This window comes from Melitaea cinxia, chromosome 4 (genome assembly GCF_905220565.1).
Source record: "Melitaea cinxia chromosome 4, ilMelCinx1.1, whole genome shotgun sequence".
Classification (NCBI taxonomy): Eukaryota; Metazoa; Arthropoda; class Insecta; order Lepidoptera; family Nymphalidae; genus Melitaea; species Melitaea cinxia.
The window spans coordinates 6,542,740-6,560,125 of NC_059397.1; the positions used below are offsets into that span (position 1 = coordinate 6,542,740).

General features: G+C 32.7%; 1 protein-coding gene and 1 long non-coding RNA gene across 2 annotated transcripts; both read right to left on the bottom strand.

Annotated features, from left to right (window-relative positions):
• Positions 1-797: 797 nt before the first annotated feature.
• LOC123670522 (FGFR1 oncogene partner 2 homolog) lies at positions 798-12,466 on the bottom strand. Its single transcript, XM_045604010.1, has 5 exons — positions 12,306-12,466; positions 12,101-12,235; positions 11,618-11,869; positions 11,080-11,208; positions 798-1,684 (listed from the first exon to the last, which is right to left on the bottom strand). The coding sequence occupies exons 2-5, from the start codon at positions 12,233-12,235 to the stop codon at positions 1,571-1,573; spliced, it is 630 nt and encodes a 209-aa protein (XP_045459966.1). The 5' UTR covers positions 12,306-12,466; the 3' UTR covers positions 798-1,570.
• Positions 12,467-14,113: 1,647 nt separating this feature from the next.
• On the bottom strand, positions 14,114-14,657 carry LOC123670061. The gene is made up of 2 exons (XR_006745865.1): positions 14,345-14,657; positions 14,114-14,255 (listed from the first exon to the last, which is right to left on the bottom strand). It is a non-coding gene; the product is annotated as an uncharacterized LOC123670061 (long non-coding RNA).
• Between the last annotated feature and the right edge of the window lie 2,729 nt (positions 14,658-17,386).

Here is a 17,386-nt window from a genome sequence, read left to right on the forward strand (position 1 = left end):
TCACTGTGTGGTACTCGATAACGACTCTTGGCAGCACTATTTTTTTCGTAGGTATTTTTGTTTATTTTAGGCCTTGGCGTACAGGGCACGGGAATGGTTTTGAGGCGTGGCGGTCAAAAGGTTAAAAAAGTTTCGCGAACTTCATTTTAACATGTAGTCATGTAGTCCAATTTTCGGACTATGTTTCAAAAAATATAATTACTTAGAATATCATTTATAAATACGAAACAATCACTAAAGAATTAATGAATGAGATGACGTTACAAGATACAATCAAAATCATTACTAAATCTACTAATTATAGAAAATTCGTACGATGAAATTTGGCCTTCAGCGATAAAGTAGCCTAACTTTTATAATAATTAGTTACAATGAATTATGTATCTAACCAGAACAATTAATGATAGCATTTCAATACGTTCAAGCCACCTTTCCGCTGACGGTCTAAAACAAAACATTATTCGAGTATCGACAAATATATGGAAAAACTATGATTACCTATATAAATATACAATTTTGGTCGGGAATATTTGTAAAGTCAGAAAGGAAAAAATTTTATTTTACAAAAAAATCGGCTACGATAATTATAATTTCATTTGGAATTCTAATTAATTTATTAATTCTTGGGTTTAATGGCTTTCAGTTGTGCCAGGGGGCATTGTCGATTTCGCCAATGTCACGTGGAATAGGAATGACGATAAGGAGAATGATAATGTAGTTGAAATTGTAAGCTACATTGATTATTGCAGACAGAAAAAAATTTAATTCTTTTTCACAGCTACAAAAAAAATACTGACTACGGTGACAATTCATTTTTCATTTAATCATAATAAATTGTTTAACACAACACACTTTATATATGAGTTAATGTTAAAATCATATGTCATAAAAAGTACATAACACTAGTAAATTTAACAAAAAAATGCATAAAAATGTTTCAATAATTGTACGTTTCCTGTTGTATATATTTCCAATGCTAAGGGTAACTGTTATCTATCAAAATAAATATTTTTTTTCATCAACCATGTCATATATTTCAGAACAAAATATTTGTGTTAGAGACAATGTGTACAGGATGTAATGAATTTCATATTACTTGCGAACCATTCAGTTTTTGCAAAAACTTTTTTCCTTACTGTTAACATAAAAAAAAAAAATATTTCATATATTTGAAGTATAAGTAACCCTACATGGCGATAGATACTAGTAAATTACTAAAGATATTTTTTATAATAGTCAACATCAAACAACCAATAGCGAAACAGTATTAATATGATAATGTATATATTATTCATTGTAATTTTGTTACATTTTTATACAAGAAATATGAAAGATACAGGCTGTCAAAAGACCTAAAATCCAAAATTTGCATGTAACTTTAATGTATGTATATCTTGTATACTGGAACGGTGACCATCATCAGATCATACACCCTGACCCGCACACCAGATACAAATTAACACATGTACAGTTTGTGTGTAAACAGTTCCCATGTGAGGTGAGATGAGTTGTATGTGTGAGTAAGAAGGATAGTCGAGGCTCAGAGAGGGCAGAGATCCACTACTGGCCGTCACGCCCCTGATAGTGGAGGCCCGTCCGTCTGGACATCCTTATCCTCCATCGGAGGACCATATGTCTTATCTGATCCATACCGCCTTGACAAGTTCAACATTTCCCGAAGGCCCTGTAATTAATTATTATCTTTATTAACTTATGTCTAATAAAATTATCCGCAAAATGAAGTCTTAAAGTGTTAACTATTTAGATGTATATTATTTCAAAATACATGGAACTTCTTGTGTTTTAAATAGGTCTGTGTAAAGTAAGGTTTACATAAGGTTAAGATTATAGACTAGTCCGTTTGGCGCAGTTTGTAGGTAGTGGCCCTGCGGATTGCGGGTTCGATTCTCGCCCGAGTCTGGTGTGGTATATATGTATTATTTATATATTTATTATTATTATTTTATATATATATATATATATATTTGTTTAATGTTTTATAATGCTTGTCTTGTGGTCCCATTTAAATTGGATAGAGGATACCATTTAAAATGGATTGTTTGTTTGTTTCAACGCACTAATCTTACGAACTAGTGGGTCGAATTGAAGAATTATTTTTGTCTTGGATAATCCATTTACCGAGGAAGGCTACATACATATATATAATAACTAGCTGTGCCCGCGGCTTTGCCCGCGTTGAAATTAGTGTGTCACAAAGTTTTCCCGGCAAACTTCTAGTGAAACTCTCATCAAAATCGGCTTAGCCGTTCCGTAAACCTTCCTCTTGCTAATGGTGGAGCCCTCTCTCTAATGGTGAAACCGCATGAAAATCCGTTCCGTAGATTTTGAGCGAATCGATTACATACACTTTTGGGGACTTTGTTTTATAATACACTAACTGTTGCCCGCGACTACGTCCGCGTGGTTATGAAGATATGCATTACTATTAAGATGTTAAACGCAAATTATTTTTTTATTTCAGTCACTTGAAATAGTTATCAAACTGAGTAACTTAAAAGGCACAATTTAGTATAATTTAATAGTTATTTTTATAAAACCTCTATACACCACATTTTTAGTTTTATTTTCAGGCTGTATATGTTTCATACAAACTATCAACCCCAATAGAACCCCCTTAGGGGTGAAATATCGTAAAATCCGTTTTTAACAAACGTCTGCTAACTATAATCTACCTCCCCGCCAAATTTTATCTTTGTCCAACCTGGATGGATAGACCATCCAGGGGTTTTTGAGTTCTCGTGATGAGTGAGTTAGTGAACTTTCTCTTTAGTATATATAGATTACGATGTATTATTTGGCACCTCCTTACCATCTATAGAGCATACATTTTAAATTTGAAGTCTTTTACTTCAAAAACATAAGACTTTCATACAAACTTCCGACCCCCGTTTTATCCCCTTAGGGGTCGATTTTCATAAAATCAGTTCTTAGCGGATGTTTACGCCTTATAAGGAACCCACCTGCCAAATTTCAAGTTTGTAACTGTTATAGTTTCGGAGGTTTCGTGATGAGTGAGTCAACCTACCATCCCCCGTTTTAACTCCAAAAGAGAATTGATTTCTAAAGATACACTATTTTGTCATCTTTCTACCATCTATAGAGCATACATTTTAAATTTCAAGTCTCTTACTTCAAAAACATAGGACTTTCATACAAACTTCCAACCCCCGTTTTATCCCCTTAGGGGTCGAGTTTCGTATAATCAGTTCTTAGCGGATATCTACGCTCTATAAGAAACCTACCTGCTAAATTTCAAGTTTGTAGCTGTTATAATTCCGATGATTTCGTGATGAGTGAGTCAATCTACCATCCCGCGTTTTAACCCCAAAACTGAGTTGCTTTCTAAAGATAGATTATTTGGACACCTTTTCACCATCTATAGAGTATAAATTTTAAATTTCAAGTCTCTTACTTCAAAAACATAGGACTTTCATACAAACTTGCAACCCCCGTTTTACCCCCTTAGGGGTCGAGTTTCGTAAAATCAGCTCTTAGCGGATGTTTACGCCCTATAAGGAACCTACCTGCTAAATTTCAAGTTTGTAGCTGTTATAGTTTCGGAGATTTCTTGATGAGGGAGTCAACCCACCATCCCCCGTTTTAACCCCAAAAGGGAGTTGCTTTCTAAAGATACATCATTTGGACATCTTCTCATCATCTATAGAGCATACATTTTAAATTTCAAGTCTCTTACTTCAAAAACATAGGACTTTCATGCAAACTTGCAACCCCCGTTTTACCCCCTTAGGGGTCGAGTTTCGTAAAATCCGTTCTTAGCGGATGCCTACGTCCTATAAGGAGCCTACCTGCCAAATTTCAAGTTTGTAGGTGTTATAGTTTCGGAGATTTCGTGATGAGTGAGTGACCTTTCGCTTTTATATATATTATAGATAATAATAATAATAATTATTATTATTATTATTATTTATTTATTCACTCCTTTTAACAAACCATTTTGCAGTACGTTAAGTATTCACATTTTAAACAGAAACATATACAATATACTTATATATATATATAGGCTTTATGAAATTTTAGTGCCTTTTTTATTCACAAATTAACGTGAATGAAAGCATGAGGCACAGCTAGATAAGAAATAAACAAGTAACGAAAATTGCGTCTACTCCACAAAGTATAAAAACTGACACAAACTTTAAAACATAATAACCGTACCTGGCGTAAAGAACTTGATATCTCGACTTACGCGATTTTTTTTAATCGTCGCAATGGCTTCCTACGGCATTGACTTTGTAGAGAAAAAATTGAAAATTCGATATCTATGTTACTTTTAAAGATATTGTCTGTAACAGTATATGAATATGTCCATATTTTGCGTATTTTATTTAACAAAACGAGATATCTACGCGATGAGTCTCAAAAAAATATATAATATCGTAATAAGTATATCCTTATATCAACTTATACTTATAAACCGACCTAGCGTACGTAAATTGACAAAACTAGATATTAAAGCGACGACTACCACACCACTACGTTAACAAATGAATATATCGGTTTATCTACCTATATTCAACTACAGCCAAAACGAACGTTTTTTCAGCTTGGTGAATACATAAAATCATATGACATAATTAGATATTAAGTTATTGCCAACGGATATCTATTCGTGCATAGCGTAAACAATTTTATAAGTCGTCAGTAAAGTCTGTTCTGTAAGAGTTTACCATCAGATGTTAAAAAAAAAAATTATTCAGACACGTGTGGTGGGCAGAATAAGAACATCAATGTCGCTATGATGTTCATGTATTTACTTAACTAAAGTAACATAAATTTCTGTTAAGGCGCTACCCCGACCAAATAACCTTGAGCATTCGTTCCCTCTTTGCCGCACCCCACCTCTACAATACTTCGTAAAACACTACTAGCGCTATTTGGTAAACAACTTACGAATACGCGTAAAAAATATAGATCATGGAGTCCGTAGACATGGCATTCATTAAAAAATTTTTTTTTAAAGACAGAAAGAAATGTTAATTGGTGAGTAAATTAGTTTTGGTAATGAATTCAGTGACAACACCTACGTTAATAAATATATATATATATATATATATATATATATATATATGTATATGTACTACAAATATATTTTATATTAATATTAATATAATATATAATATATTTGCTGTGTACAATAAAAAGTAAATTAATTTTATTTAATTGGTGCATAAATAATTTTGGTAATGAATTCGGTCACTACACTTACGTTCATAATGAATACTTACAACTTTTATTCTAATACTAGCGACTCGCCCCGGCGTCGCACGGGTGCAATGCTGATACTAAATATAAAATATATGTAGATGAAAAGATACTAATATATAAAAAATATATTGTATTACATTATAATGTATATATTATATATTAGTACATTATTATATTACCGTTGCGTAGGTTTAAAGATCTTAGCATACAGACTGCGGAAAGCGACTTTGTTTTATACTATGTAGTGAAGTATAAGTATTCATGATACTCGTTTGGTGTTGACTTTTTGGATTGAAGGCGAGTTATCTATAATAATAATAATAATAATATACTTTATTGCACATGTAAATAAAGAACAAAATTTACATAATAAGCAATTATAGTAATAAATTGTTCAACCAGGCGATGTTATTGCTAATAATTGTATTTGCTCGCAAACGAAAATTCAATTACATCAACAAGTAATACAAAGTAGATCGACGAAAAAATAGTCAAGTAACTCGTTATCAAAGATTACTCAAAAAGTAGTTATTAGATCTCGATAAAATTTAAATATGATGATATTAAATGTCATGATAAACATCAGCTTTCGATTAAATAAAAAATTATCAAAATCGGTACACCCAGTAAAAAGTTATGCGGATTTTCGAGAGTTTCCCTCGATTTATCTGGGATCCCATCATCAAATCCTGGTTTCCTTATCATGGTACAAAACTAGGGATATCTCCTTTCCAACAAAAAAAGAATAATCAAAATCAGTACATCCAGTAGAAAGTTATGCGTTATAATATAACGTAGGTCGACGAAAAAAGCGTCAAGTAAAAACGCATTATTAGATCTAACTCGAAAAGTAGTTGTTAGATCTCAAATAAATTTAAATGGGACCAAATGACACACACCACTTTTCGACTAAATTTTTTTTTGTCGAAATCGGTCCACCCAGTTAAAAGTTCTGATGTCCACATACATAAAAAATACAGTCGAATTGAGAACCTCCTCCTTTTTTGGAAGTCGGTTAAAACAAAATACAATCGAATTGAGAATCTCCTCCTTTTTTGGAAGTCGGTTAAAAAGCAATCTATCTTTATTATTCAGACAGTGTAAGTAGAAAAATATTTTATTTTTAACAAACAACTTTTTTTTTTATTTAAAACAAAGTAAATTTTATTATCATAGATAATCATCAGGGTGTCATAGATAAAAACTAATCAAAATAAACTTCAACAATAAATGCTAACAAGATGCTAATAAATTTATTATTGTTAATTGATATTGTGTATTGAGCGTGCGCTAGCCGACACGGTGACAAACAACACAAGCTTCTCCCTCCAAACCTTGCGGCAGACTGAATTCCGATACCCTGTGCTTGAGTTACAGTAGTGAATACGCCCAGATTTTAGAAAAAAATCTATAAAAATTCAAATTTGGGTCTTTTGAAAAAAAAAATTCTTACGTATTGTTCAGTATTAAATTGTCAATCCATTGGTGTCGGTTGCAAAATAAAATAATGTTTACTTTACGAGGAGATGCATATTATCAATCACTATTTCTCATTTTTGTGGTATCGTTGTAAGGAGATTATTTAACATCTATTCCTTCAAAAAAAAAAAAAAAAATCTACCATTGTATAATTAAAATTATGCAGAATTTAACTGTGTTTTTATTAGTTTGATTCTTCTTTCCATTAACAAGTAGATAGCTCCAAAAAAGTGCACAAAAAACGGCTAGCGCGGCGTTTTGGTCAGGGAGGCGCCTTAAGTGGACACACTCATATGGAATAAGATTCTGACCACGCAATTACAGAAAAGGTAAAGAATAGGAAAGCTGAAAATAGACCACTTAAATGACTAGATTCAGTTGGTACGAACATGTATAGTTCAGAAACTATTTAAGGTTGCGGCTATGACGCTAAAAGCTTTTTTTTAATTTTACTAAGTTAAAAACTAGAAAAGGGCCTTTTCTCTGAAAAAACAAAATGAGCAGGGAGAAGGTCTCTGTCAGTCAGTCAGTCAGTCAGTTCAACCTATTGCAGTCCACTGCTGGATATAGACCTCCCCAAGTTCGCGCCAGGCACCCCGGTTTTCCGCAATCCTCATCCAGCCCACACCAGCAATCTTACGAAGATCGTCGGTCCAACGGGCCGGAGGACGTCCCACACTGCGTTTGCCAAAACGCGGTCTCCATTCCAGGACCGTCTGCTCCAACGGCCATCGGTCCTGCGACACAGATGACCAGCCCACTGCCACTTCAACTTGCTAACTCTGTGGGCTATATCGCGAATAGTCTCATTTCTAATCCTACCTTTGAGAGAAACCCCAAGCATAGCCCGTTCCATTGCACGTTGAGCGACTTTAAACTTGTGGACCAGTCCCTACGTCAGTGTCCACGTCTCGGCTCCGTATGTTAACACAGGCAAAACACATTGCTTGAAGACTTTTGTCTTCAAGCATTGCGGAATCTTCGAAAAGAGACTCGACGAAGCCTGCCAAACGCCGCCCAGTCCAACCGAATCCTCCTACTGGCCTCCTTCTCAAAGTTGTTGCGGCCTAGTTGGCTAGTATAGCCTAGGTAAATATAATCCTCAACAACTTCGAGAAGAGTACCATAAGGTCTCTGGCAACCTATTAAATTGTTGCAATATAATAAGAACAGTATGGGAACAATACTATTCAAACACAACCTTGATGGTGAAACTCCTTTAAAATCTCTCCTTTTTAATAGATTTCCAAAAGAGGGGAAGGTTCTCAATTCTATTGTATTTTTTATCTTAATGTATGTTACTTCAGAACTTTTGAATGGATGGACCGATTTCGGCAAAACATTTTTAATCGAAAGGTGGTGCGTGTCATTTGGCCTCATTTAAATTTATTTGAGATCTAACGATTACTTTTCGAGTTATATTTAATAATGCGTTTTCACTTGACTATTTTTTCATCAACCTACGTTGTATTATACCGCATAACTTTTTACTGGGTGTAGCGATTTTGATGATTTTTAATTTAATCGAAATCTGATGTTTATCATGTAGTCAAATTTAAAGTTCATCGAGATCTGATTACAACTTTTTGAGTAATGTTTAATAACGCGTTTTTACTTGACTATTTTTTCGTCTACCTACGTTGTATTACTTGTCGATGTAATTGAAGTCGATTTTTTTTAGTTTGCGAGCAAATAGAATTATAATCTAATCGAAATTTCAATACGAACATTTTTATTGAAAAATTTTTGGTTACAAACGATAAATGTGTTTATTGATACCCAATTCTATGGTGAATAAGTTGATAAATCATCGATGAACATGTTGACAAGTTAATTATTATGAATAGTAAGATAATAAGAAAGAAATGCATAGCCGTATTTGAAAAACTATCTAAAATTACTCTTAAATCAATTTAGACATTTCAAATACACTAAAAACCGATTTTTATGAATTAAATTAAACAGTGTTTTCACAGCTTGGAGCACTAATGTATGGGGAATAAGTTGATAAGTCTCTGGAACATATGTTGATAAGTCTAATCTATAATATAAAAATGAGTCGCTGAATGTGTTGCTAAGCGCAAAACTCGAGAACGGTTGGACCGATTTCGCTAATTCTTTTTTTAAAATATTCCTTGAAGTACGAGGATGGTTCTTACGGAGAGAACAATTCTAAAAAAAAAATTAAATTTCCTGGAAAAGTCTAAAAACAACACTTTTCTACACTCCCATACAAAAGATTTGTGATAATACTTAAAAGTCAATTTGAACTTTAAAACCATACGATAAAGTTTGTGTTAGGCGATACGAAGTTCGCCGGGTCGGCTAGTACCTTATAAAATAAGCAGATTTTACGAGAATACGTAAAATAATTCGAAAGATCTCATAAAATTATCCATAAATCAAGCTATAAAGATGAGTTCAAGATGAAAATAGATTTTGTAGAAAATTTCAAAATTTAAGATCCCTTAAAAATGCTATTTTGGACTTATCAAGTTCTTCACGCCGGGTACGGATATAATAAGTAAACTTTATTATTAATAAACTCCTTACACCTGGGATTGTCTGGAAGAGATTGCTTAAAGCAATAAGATCGCCTTTCCATGCTCTCTACTTTTAAGTATTTTTTTTTGTACTACTGTTTTTTTTTATGTATGTATGTGTTTTACTATGTCTATGCAATAAAGTAATAATTTATAACAGTTTAAAAGATCAATTTATGTTTTAATGATGAGATCAAAGATATCGAATGATAAGAATGAGGGGATAGTCCAAGTACTTGATAGAGATGCCTCCATCACGTACTTTGACTGACACTTCACATGATGACTTTGCAGCAACTAATGAACTCGACTAGAACCTGGTTTATAAAATCAAAAAAAAAAAAATTACACGAAGGGATCGTACGCCACAGTTTCAAAATTAACGACTCAAAAAAATTGGTATTCACGAATAAATACGTATCCTTAAATAAGGTGATCTCCTTTATTCCTAACCGCAAAATCCAGGCTTAACATGGTAAATTCTAAATTATTCAGATTAATATCAAAAAATATTAGACTGCATAAGATCACGCTAGAGTTGGTCTCAGTTATAAAACACAACCTCAAATAACTTTATGACTTAAAACACTAAGGATATCTAATTTTTAATGTTGATGGATCATGAAAGACTATTACATACCGAAAATAATGATTAAAACGACCTGTAAAATCCTTTTCGTTTCAAGCATTAGGGATATATCTGTGCCAAGTGGGGCTTGACATTACAACTACTTGTGTTTAGGCGACTACTTGCACCACTACACAAGGACGGCTGTCAGAATTATGCTGTATCAGCCTATAAATATTTTAGTATGACAGACCTCTTCTGCTATGAAAATGGGCTGAAGCTTAATTAACCTGCAGTGAAGCAATTTGAAAGATATTTGTATTTATGACATTGTATTTATATTATAACAAATCAATTCTTTCAAAATGTGTACATTCAAAAACACAGAGATATCATCCCACATTATTGTCATACTTCAAAATCATGTAGGCGCAGTGGTCACAACAATTAGTAGAGAGCTTGCACTAGTGACTCAAGTATTTGTATAGGCCATATAGATGTTGGGCCTGTGGCCAGCAGTGGGATATTAGAGGCTAAAGCATACATGTTAGTCATTGTCTGGACTTTTCTGATTATTTCCAGATCCACTATACAGATTGTTTTTTTTTTTTTGTTTCAGCCTGAAACATTCCACTGCTGTGCTTTTTCCTTACACCTCTTTCTCCATATAGGAGAAGGATCGGAGCTTAAATCCACCATGCTGCTCCATTGTGGGTTAGTGAATATATTTCCTACTATAAGTAAAAATCACTATCAGGCGTCTATGATAACAGCCGGGAACAACAACTTAACATGGTCTCTGAGGAAAGGCGAGAAGACCCACAAGGACACACTGACTGACTGGAGAGAAATATTGGTACAAATACAAATATGCACCCCAAGCGAGACTCGAAACTGTGTGTAGGAACCAAAGTGGTGCCACTACACAGATTCGACATCTATCATATTGTCATAGGGAATTGAGTATGAAAAGCTTATAATGTACATTCTCTGTCCATTGAAACATCTTAGTAACAATAGAACAAATAAACTTCCACTATTAAATGTAATTTATAATTTACTAGCTGACCCTGCAAACCTTGTTTTGCCATATAAGTTATTAACCCCCCTTGATCCTCCCCCCCACCCTCTTATAACTTAGCTGTATGAAAAATAGAGTTAGAAACTTTACCTCTTTATAATATTAGTATAGATAATACTTTATAAAATAGAAACAGTATAAAATAGTACTGTTTTTTAATATACCTTATTTTCTGTTATCAGCCTTTGGTAAAGTTCTTCTTCTTTCCTTGAATCACCATTTTCATCCATGTTCACTGCTTTATACATGATGCTCGTCATCTCATTTATTCTTTCTGCCTGCTGACGGATCAACTAAAAATATTTACAAACTAAATATACCAAATAAAAAAACAAATAAATGGCTTTTACAAATCTTTCCTGGAATACTATATTCAGAATTTTATAAACACTACCTGTGACCGTGACTTCGTCCGAGTGGCATTTATCAAAATAGTTATTGTTCATTTAGCAGAGTTATAAATTAAAAAATCTAAAATAAAATTACTCCTTAGTACATCAGCCAGCGAGTCCCGACAAAATCGGTCGTGCCGTTTCAGAGATTAGCCGGAACAAACAGACAGACAGACGAAAATTATAAAAAATGTTATTTTGGTATATGTTCTGTGTATACAAATATATGAATTTAGTAAAAAGCGGTTATTTTAATATTACAAATAGACACTCCAATTTTATTTATTTGTATAGATAGATGTCCACATACTTCCTGCTGTTTCTCATTAACTGCTGCGGTGAAATCTATTCGTGATTCCCATATTCTTTTTTCAGTATGTTGTCGATATTTGGACATAATGAGCTCCAAAGCTTTTCTATGGTCTTCTAATGCAGCTCTAAGCTCTCCGTTTTCCCGCTGTACATCCCTCATCAAACGAGATTCTCTCTCCATGCTTGCTACAAGTTCTCCTCTCGGTCTCTCCCGAGAGGACTCATTAAGTGTATCCACTTCTTCTTTGTACTGAAAACATTAAATGTAAAAGTTAAAGGTAAAAATTAGTTGTAATATGGATTTTTAAGACTTTAGAAGAAAAGATGTAAACATATCAATAGAAACAATACATAAATTTGTTTACCTTACAAAAGATATTTTAAAATAAATAAAACACCAACTTTCAACAAGAACCTGCCAACAGTTTTGAGCAAATATTTTGGATTCATGTTATAAATTGTATGTTATATGAAGTCTCACCTGTTTAATTGTATAAATTTGTCTGTAAGCCGTTTGAGTTTCGGTTAGTAAAGTATCTGCTTCGTTCTCGCGATCTTTAAGACGGCCAGCAAGTCTTTTAGCATCCAAAATAATTTGTTGTATGGTCAGTGACATCTGAAAAGACCAACAATCTACAAAACGTTCAATTCTAAAGGCATTTTTAATAAATTGTATAAGCACGAACCCTGAATTCCACACAATATAGTGACTCAAGTAACGTATCATCTATTAGGTATTATTTAGTTTACTCGAAAAAAATCACTAAATTTGAGTAAAAACCTCAAATGATGCACATCAGCTGTTTCGTGATTAGAGTTCGGCGGCCATTAGCTTCCAATGGAAGCTGACTATTGGGACTACAAATTAAATTGAACTTCACGTACAAAGATAAAAGTTAACAAAAGATATGCTAGCACCTTAGTGTGAAAAAGAAAGAATGATTTCAACACTGTTTTCTATATCAATTTCATTTACACTGGTAATATTTATGACATGACCTTGATAGCATTCACAAAGACTGTAAAAGTGAATGTAACGTTCTGGAGTTTCATAAACAGAACAGATAAAATAAATTATTAAAATTAAACTAGCTGACCCGGCGAACTTCGTACCACCTTATTTTCTTTTCTTAAATATAATAATTACATATATCAAAATAAAATATAGCCTATATTTCAAGTTGGATTAGTAGTTTAGGAGTCCATCGCGGACAAACAACGTGACACGTAATTTGTATAATATTTTAAGACTATCTGACCTGGCGAATTTGATTTCACATTTACTTACATAGAAGATTAGTATTCAAAATAACTAAATAATATTTAATATGCAATATTTTAGTAATTAAAATTAAAACATTACAATTATTTATTACCGGTAATCCTTATTGAAGTAGACTTTTTGGTGCCGCCATGAATACCAAAACTCTGGGTACCCATGCAAGAACAGCATTAACGGTTTTGAAGGTCTCTACTCTCAACGTAATGCAAGTTTATATTCTAAAAACAATTTATGCATACAATACTGTGCTAGCAAACGAAAAAAATCGACATATCAATTACAACGAAAAAATATAGATTAGGAGACATAATTATGAAAGGTTAAATCATTATGGATCATCATAAAGACAGGGGAGTACAAGTACTTTTAGTAGGGTTTTTAAAATAGTAAAATGAATTGATTAAAGACTCGTAAATTTAATATTTTGATTATGATATCAATTAAGAGGATAAAATCTCCATAAACGCTTTGATATGTATCTTAAAAATTGTCTAAACTACGAAAATTGGATCAACTCGTACACTACACACATACTGACTTTCGGACAACTACACACGGGGAAAGCTTCGTGTGTAGTTGTCCGAAAATTATGCACATCATACGTTCTAATGATTCATTTATTTTAATTATCATATACCTACGTGTGATATTGACGTCAATAGGCTTATGTATAGATTATACTCATTATACTTTAAAATTCTGTAAATCGAAAAACTAAGCGGATATCCTTTAACCTCAAAGAAAATGATAGGAAGTGCTGGTTTCCGGAAATTCTTCTTTCCATCCTTCTCCCTAAAATATAATGCGAGCCACAGATTCAGCCACAGTTACATTGTAACTATAGATAAGTTGTTGCAAATGTTAACAAGTTTACAGTCGACTACATCCATCTCAGCCACAATTCTCTCATAAGCAGCTCTATAAAAATTGTAAAAAATGTTATTTTAGTATATGTACCGTGTATACATCCATATGCATTTAGTAAAAAGCAATTGTTTTAATATTACAAACAGACACTCAAATTTTATTTAATAGTATAGATGTATAAATAATTGAGAATGCGATAGGGGGATGACACTTGTCACAATTCTTTATATGAATGAGGACTTTCCCATACTGTAACTACACCATCATTACACAATATCAAATCAAGTATTTAAATCCTACTTAGGAGCGAGTGTTGAGCTATTATTTTGATTTTATCATTATGTATACAATTAGAACATTGGTCACTGCATTTTATTTTATTTTTTGTTCATATAATAAATAAATAACAGTTCAATTTTATAAAAATTACGAAGAACATAAATTTTATCGACAGGAAGACGAACGCATCGATTAACCATTGTTTTATCTGAAATATAAATTATCTCTGTTATAATCATCTTCCTAATCATTAATTAATTACGTACTTATCTACATGAAAATAAGTCGAATGCTTACCTGCCATTTTTACTTTACTATAGTGTACAACGTGTTTATGTGGATATGTGAGTTCAGCAGACGTTTTTACCTTTAACTTCATAACCCAAGGTTTTTTAATGAATTTTTTTAACGATTATAACAAGAATTACCAAAAATGTCTGTAATACACCTATTAATGGTCTTACATAGTACGTTTCGTTTTCTGCAATGATTAATATATTCACATAACTGACGATGTTATCTAATATGAAAACAATGACACAGGCGTTGAATCTGACCAACTACCGAGTAACTGTAGTTATCAGCATGGATCTTGAGCGCTCAGCGACAAGGTGAGAATAAATTTGCACATTTTGTATGAATCGCAAAAACTTTAGTTTAAATACTGTAGTTAAGTAGGTACGATTTAGACCGATAAATGCAAAAAATCTATATGTAATCATTATATTACGAGTGCTATTAGTATTGACGGTAGCTATTTCGTCATAAGTCGTCATAGTAAATAAAATATGTAATAGATTTTTAATCGAGCCACTAATTTGTTAAAAAGGCTTAGCGCACCTGTTCCAAGGTAAAGGGTCAAATCACGAAAGGTGACGTCTGTATATGTGACAATTTTGAGCCGAAGTATGACTGACTAATCGTTTACAACAATATTTTACCAAGCCTCTGCCTCGCTTACCTATGTCACCAAAGAAGGCTCAATTTCCCAGCTTATAGCTATAATCTAATGCATATAAAGAAGATGATTAGTTAGGTTACTTTAAGCCTAGGCATCGTTTCGATAAAACCAAGCATCTAGTTTTTGTCATCTGTCTATATTTACGGTCTGTTTTTTTTGGAAGAGTCCTAATTGGTTAACAAATATGGCGTACTTATGACCACAGACAATTAGAGTATAGTGTAGCTTAGTGAAGTTATACTAATCAATAGAGAGCCGGTTTCTTCTTCAGTTAAACTGCGAAAACTACTGAACCGATCGTAATAATTCGCACTTCTGCCATAACATGCAACGTGTTTTGGAGAAGGTTTTAGTATACGAGGGTCATTTGAAAAGTTCTTAGCCTAGCACGGTTAAAGTCATTGGTTTTTTTATAATTACCCTTATTTTGTAGTTACATTATTTAGCAACAAGTATGCACAGTTTAGTTTATTCACAGTAACTCATTGTTCATTTACACGTGATACCGTAAGTCAAGTCAGAGCTATTTAACGGGTATCGAAGCCTTACCGGGTCGATGGAAAAGTGTTTTGAACTCGGAGGAGAGTATGTTGAAAAATAAAAATAAACTCAAAATCATGTGGTTTCATTAAGTATGTCAGGCTAAGAACTTTTCAAATGACCCTCGTACTTATAATATGTTAGTGATTACTTATCGTGTAAAAAAAATTGGACGGACAGAGGTCGCTAGTGATGAAAAATGTGAGCTGTTTTAATATCTCGCAACTGCTAGAACTTACCCTGAATACATTATCTAAATTTATTAATAAATTTAAAGAAGAAAATAAAGTAAACATGTTTAAATCTGAAACATTAGTGTACTTCGTCTTCGATCAAGATAAATCCTTTCCCGAAAACTACAAAAACTATAGGTATCTATTTATTTTTATTTATTTTTTATTTATTAAACTTTATTGCACACACAAAAAAGAAGATACATTTTAGAACGATTCGATACAAAAACAAATAATGAATGCAAAGGCGGCCTTATCGCTTATAGCGACCTCTTCCAGGCAACCTTTGGTATTTGTGTTTATTCACACGAAAAAGAGCCGACTTCAATTAAATCAACCAGTGATGACGAAAAAATAGTCAGTTAAATACTTATTATTATAGGTAGCTGCAAAAGTACTTATCAGATCTTAATCAATTTTAAATGCAACCACATGACAAGGTCCATCTTTGAATTAAAAAAAAAATCATCAAAATCGGTGCACATCACATAAATATGCATAGTTAGAGAAAACTTAAAAAATATTAGTCAGACCTCCATTAACTTAACAAAATATTGAAATGGGACTACATGATAAGCACCACCTTTCGATTGAAAAAATAATCATCGAAATCGCTCCACCTAGTAAAAGGTTCGGAGACAACATGCATAAATAATTGTGTTTGCTCGCAAACGAAAAAAAACCGACTTCAATTACATTGACGAGTAATACAACGTAGATCGACGAAAAAATAGTCAAGTAACTACGCGTTATCAAAGATTACTCAAAAAGTATTTATCAGATCTCAATAAAATTTATATGTGACCACATGACAAACATCAGCTTTCGATTAAATTAAAAATTATTAAAATCGGTACACCCAGTCAAAAGTTATTGCGGATTTTCAAGTTTCTCTCGATTTCTCTAGGATCTCATCATCAGATCCTGGTCTCCTTATCATGGTACTAAACTAGGGATATCTTCTTTCCAACAAAAACAGAATTATCAAAATCGGTACACCCAGTAAAAAGTTGTTGCAGATTTTCAAGAGTTTCCCTCGATTTCTCTGGGATCACATCATCAGATCCTGGTTTTCTTATCATGGTACTAAACTAGGGATATTTCCTTTCCAACAAAAAAAGAATTATGAAAATCGGTACATCCAGTAGAAAGTTATGCGGTATAATACAATGTAGGTCGACGAAAAAAGCGTTAAGTACAAACGCATTATTAGATATAACTCGAAAAGTAGTTGTTAGATCTCAAATAAATTTAAATGGGACCAATTGACACACACCACATTTCGATTAAAAAAAATTGTCGAAATCGGTCCACACGGTCAAAAGTTCTGATGTAACATACATAAAAAAAAAAATACAGTCGAATTGAGAACCTCCTCCTTTTTTTGGAAGTTCGTTAAAAATAGTCGAAAAACAGTGAAGTTGGTTAAAAATGACAAACAATAAATAAAGAAAAATAACAATTATGAGCATTATATTATAAATTAATCGTTTTGAAACTTAGATCTAACCAAGGCATGAGTATGCTCAAAAGATAAAGAAAATCACTTAATATCGATAAAGATACGAAATCTTCAAATAAAGGAAAAGCAAAAAGAGGAATAAA

Bases quoted from the DNA above. Each gene is read 5' to 3' on its own strand.
- LOC123670522 (XM_045604010.1), bottom strand. From the start codon at position 12,235: ATGTCACTGACCATACAACAAATTATTTTGGATGCTAAAAGACTTGCT. The intron at 11,870-12,100 runs GTGAGACTTCAT...TAATGTTTTCAG, and splicing joins AAATTTATACAATTAAACAG to TACAAAGAAGAAGTGGATAC. The intron at 1,685-11,079 runs GTATATTAAAAA...AATTAATTACAG, and splicing joins GGCTGATAACAGAAAATAAG to GGCCTTCGGGAAATGTTGAA.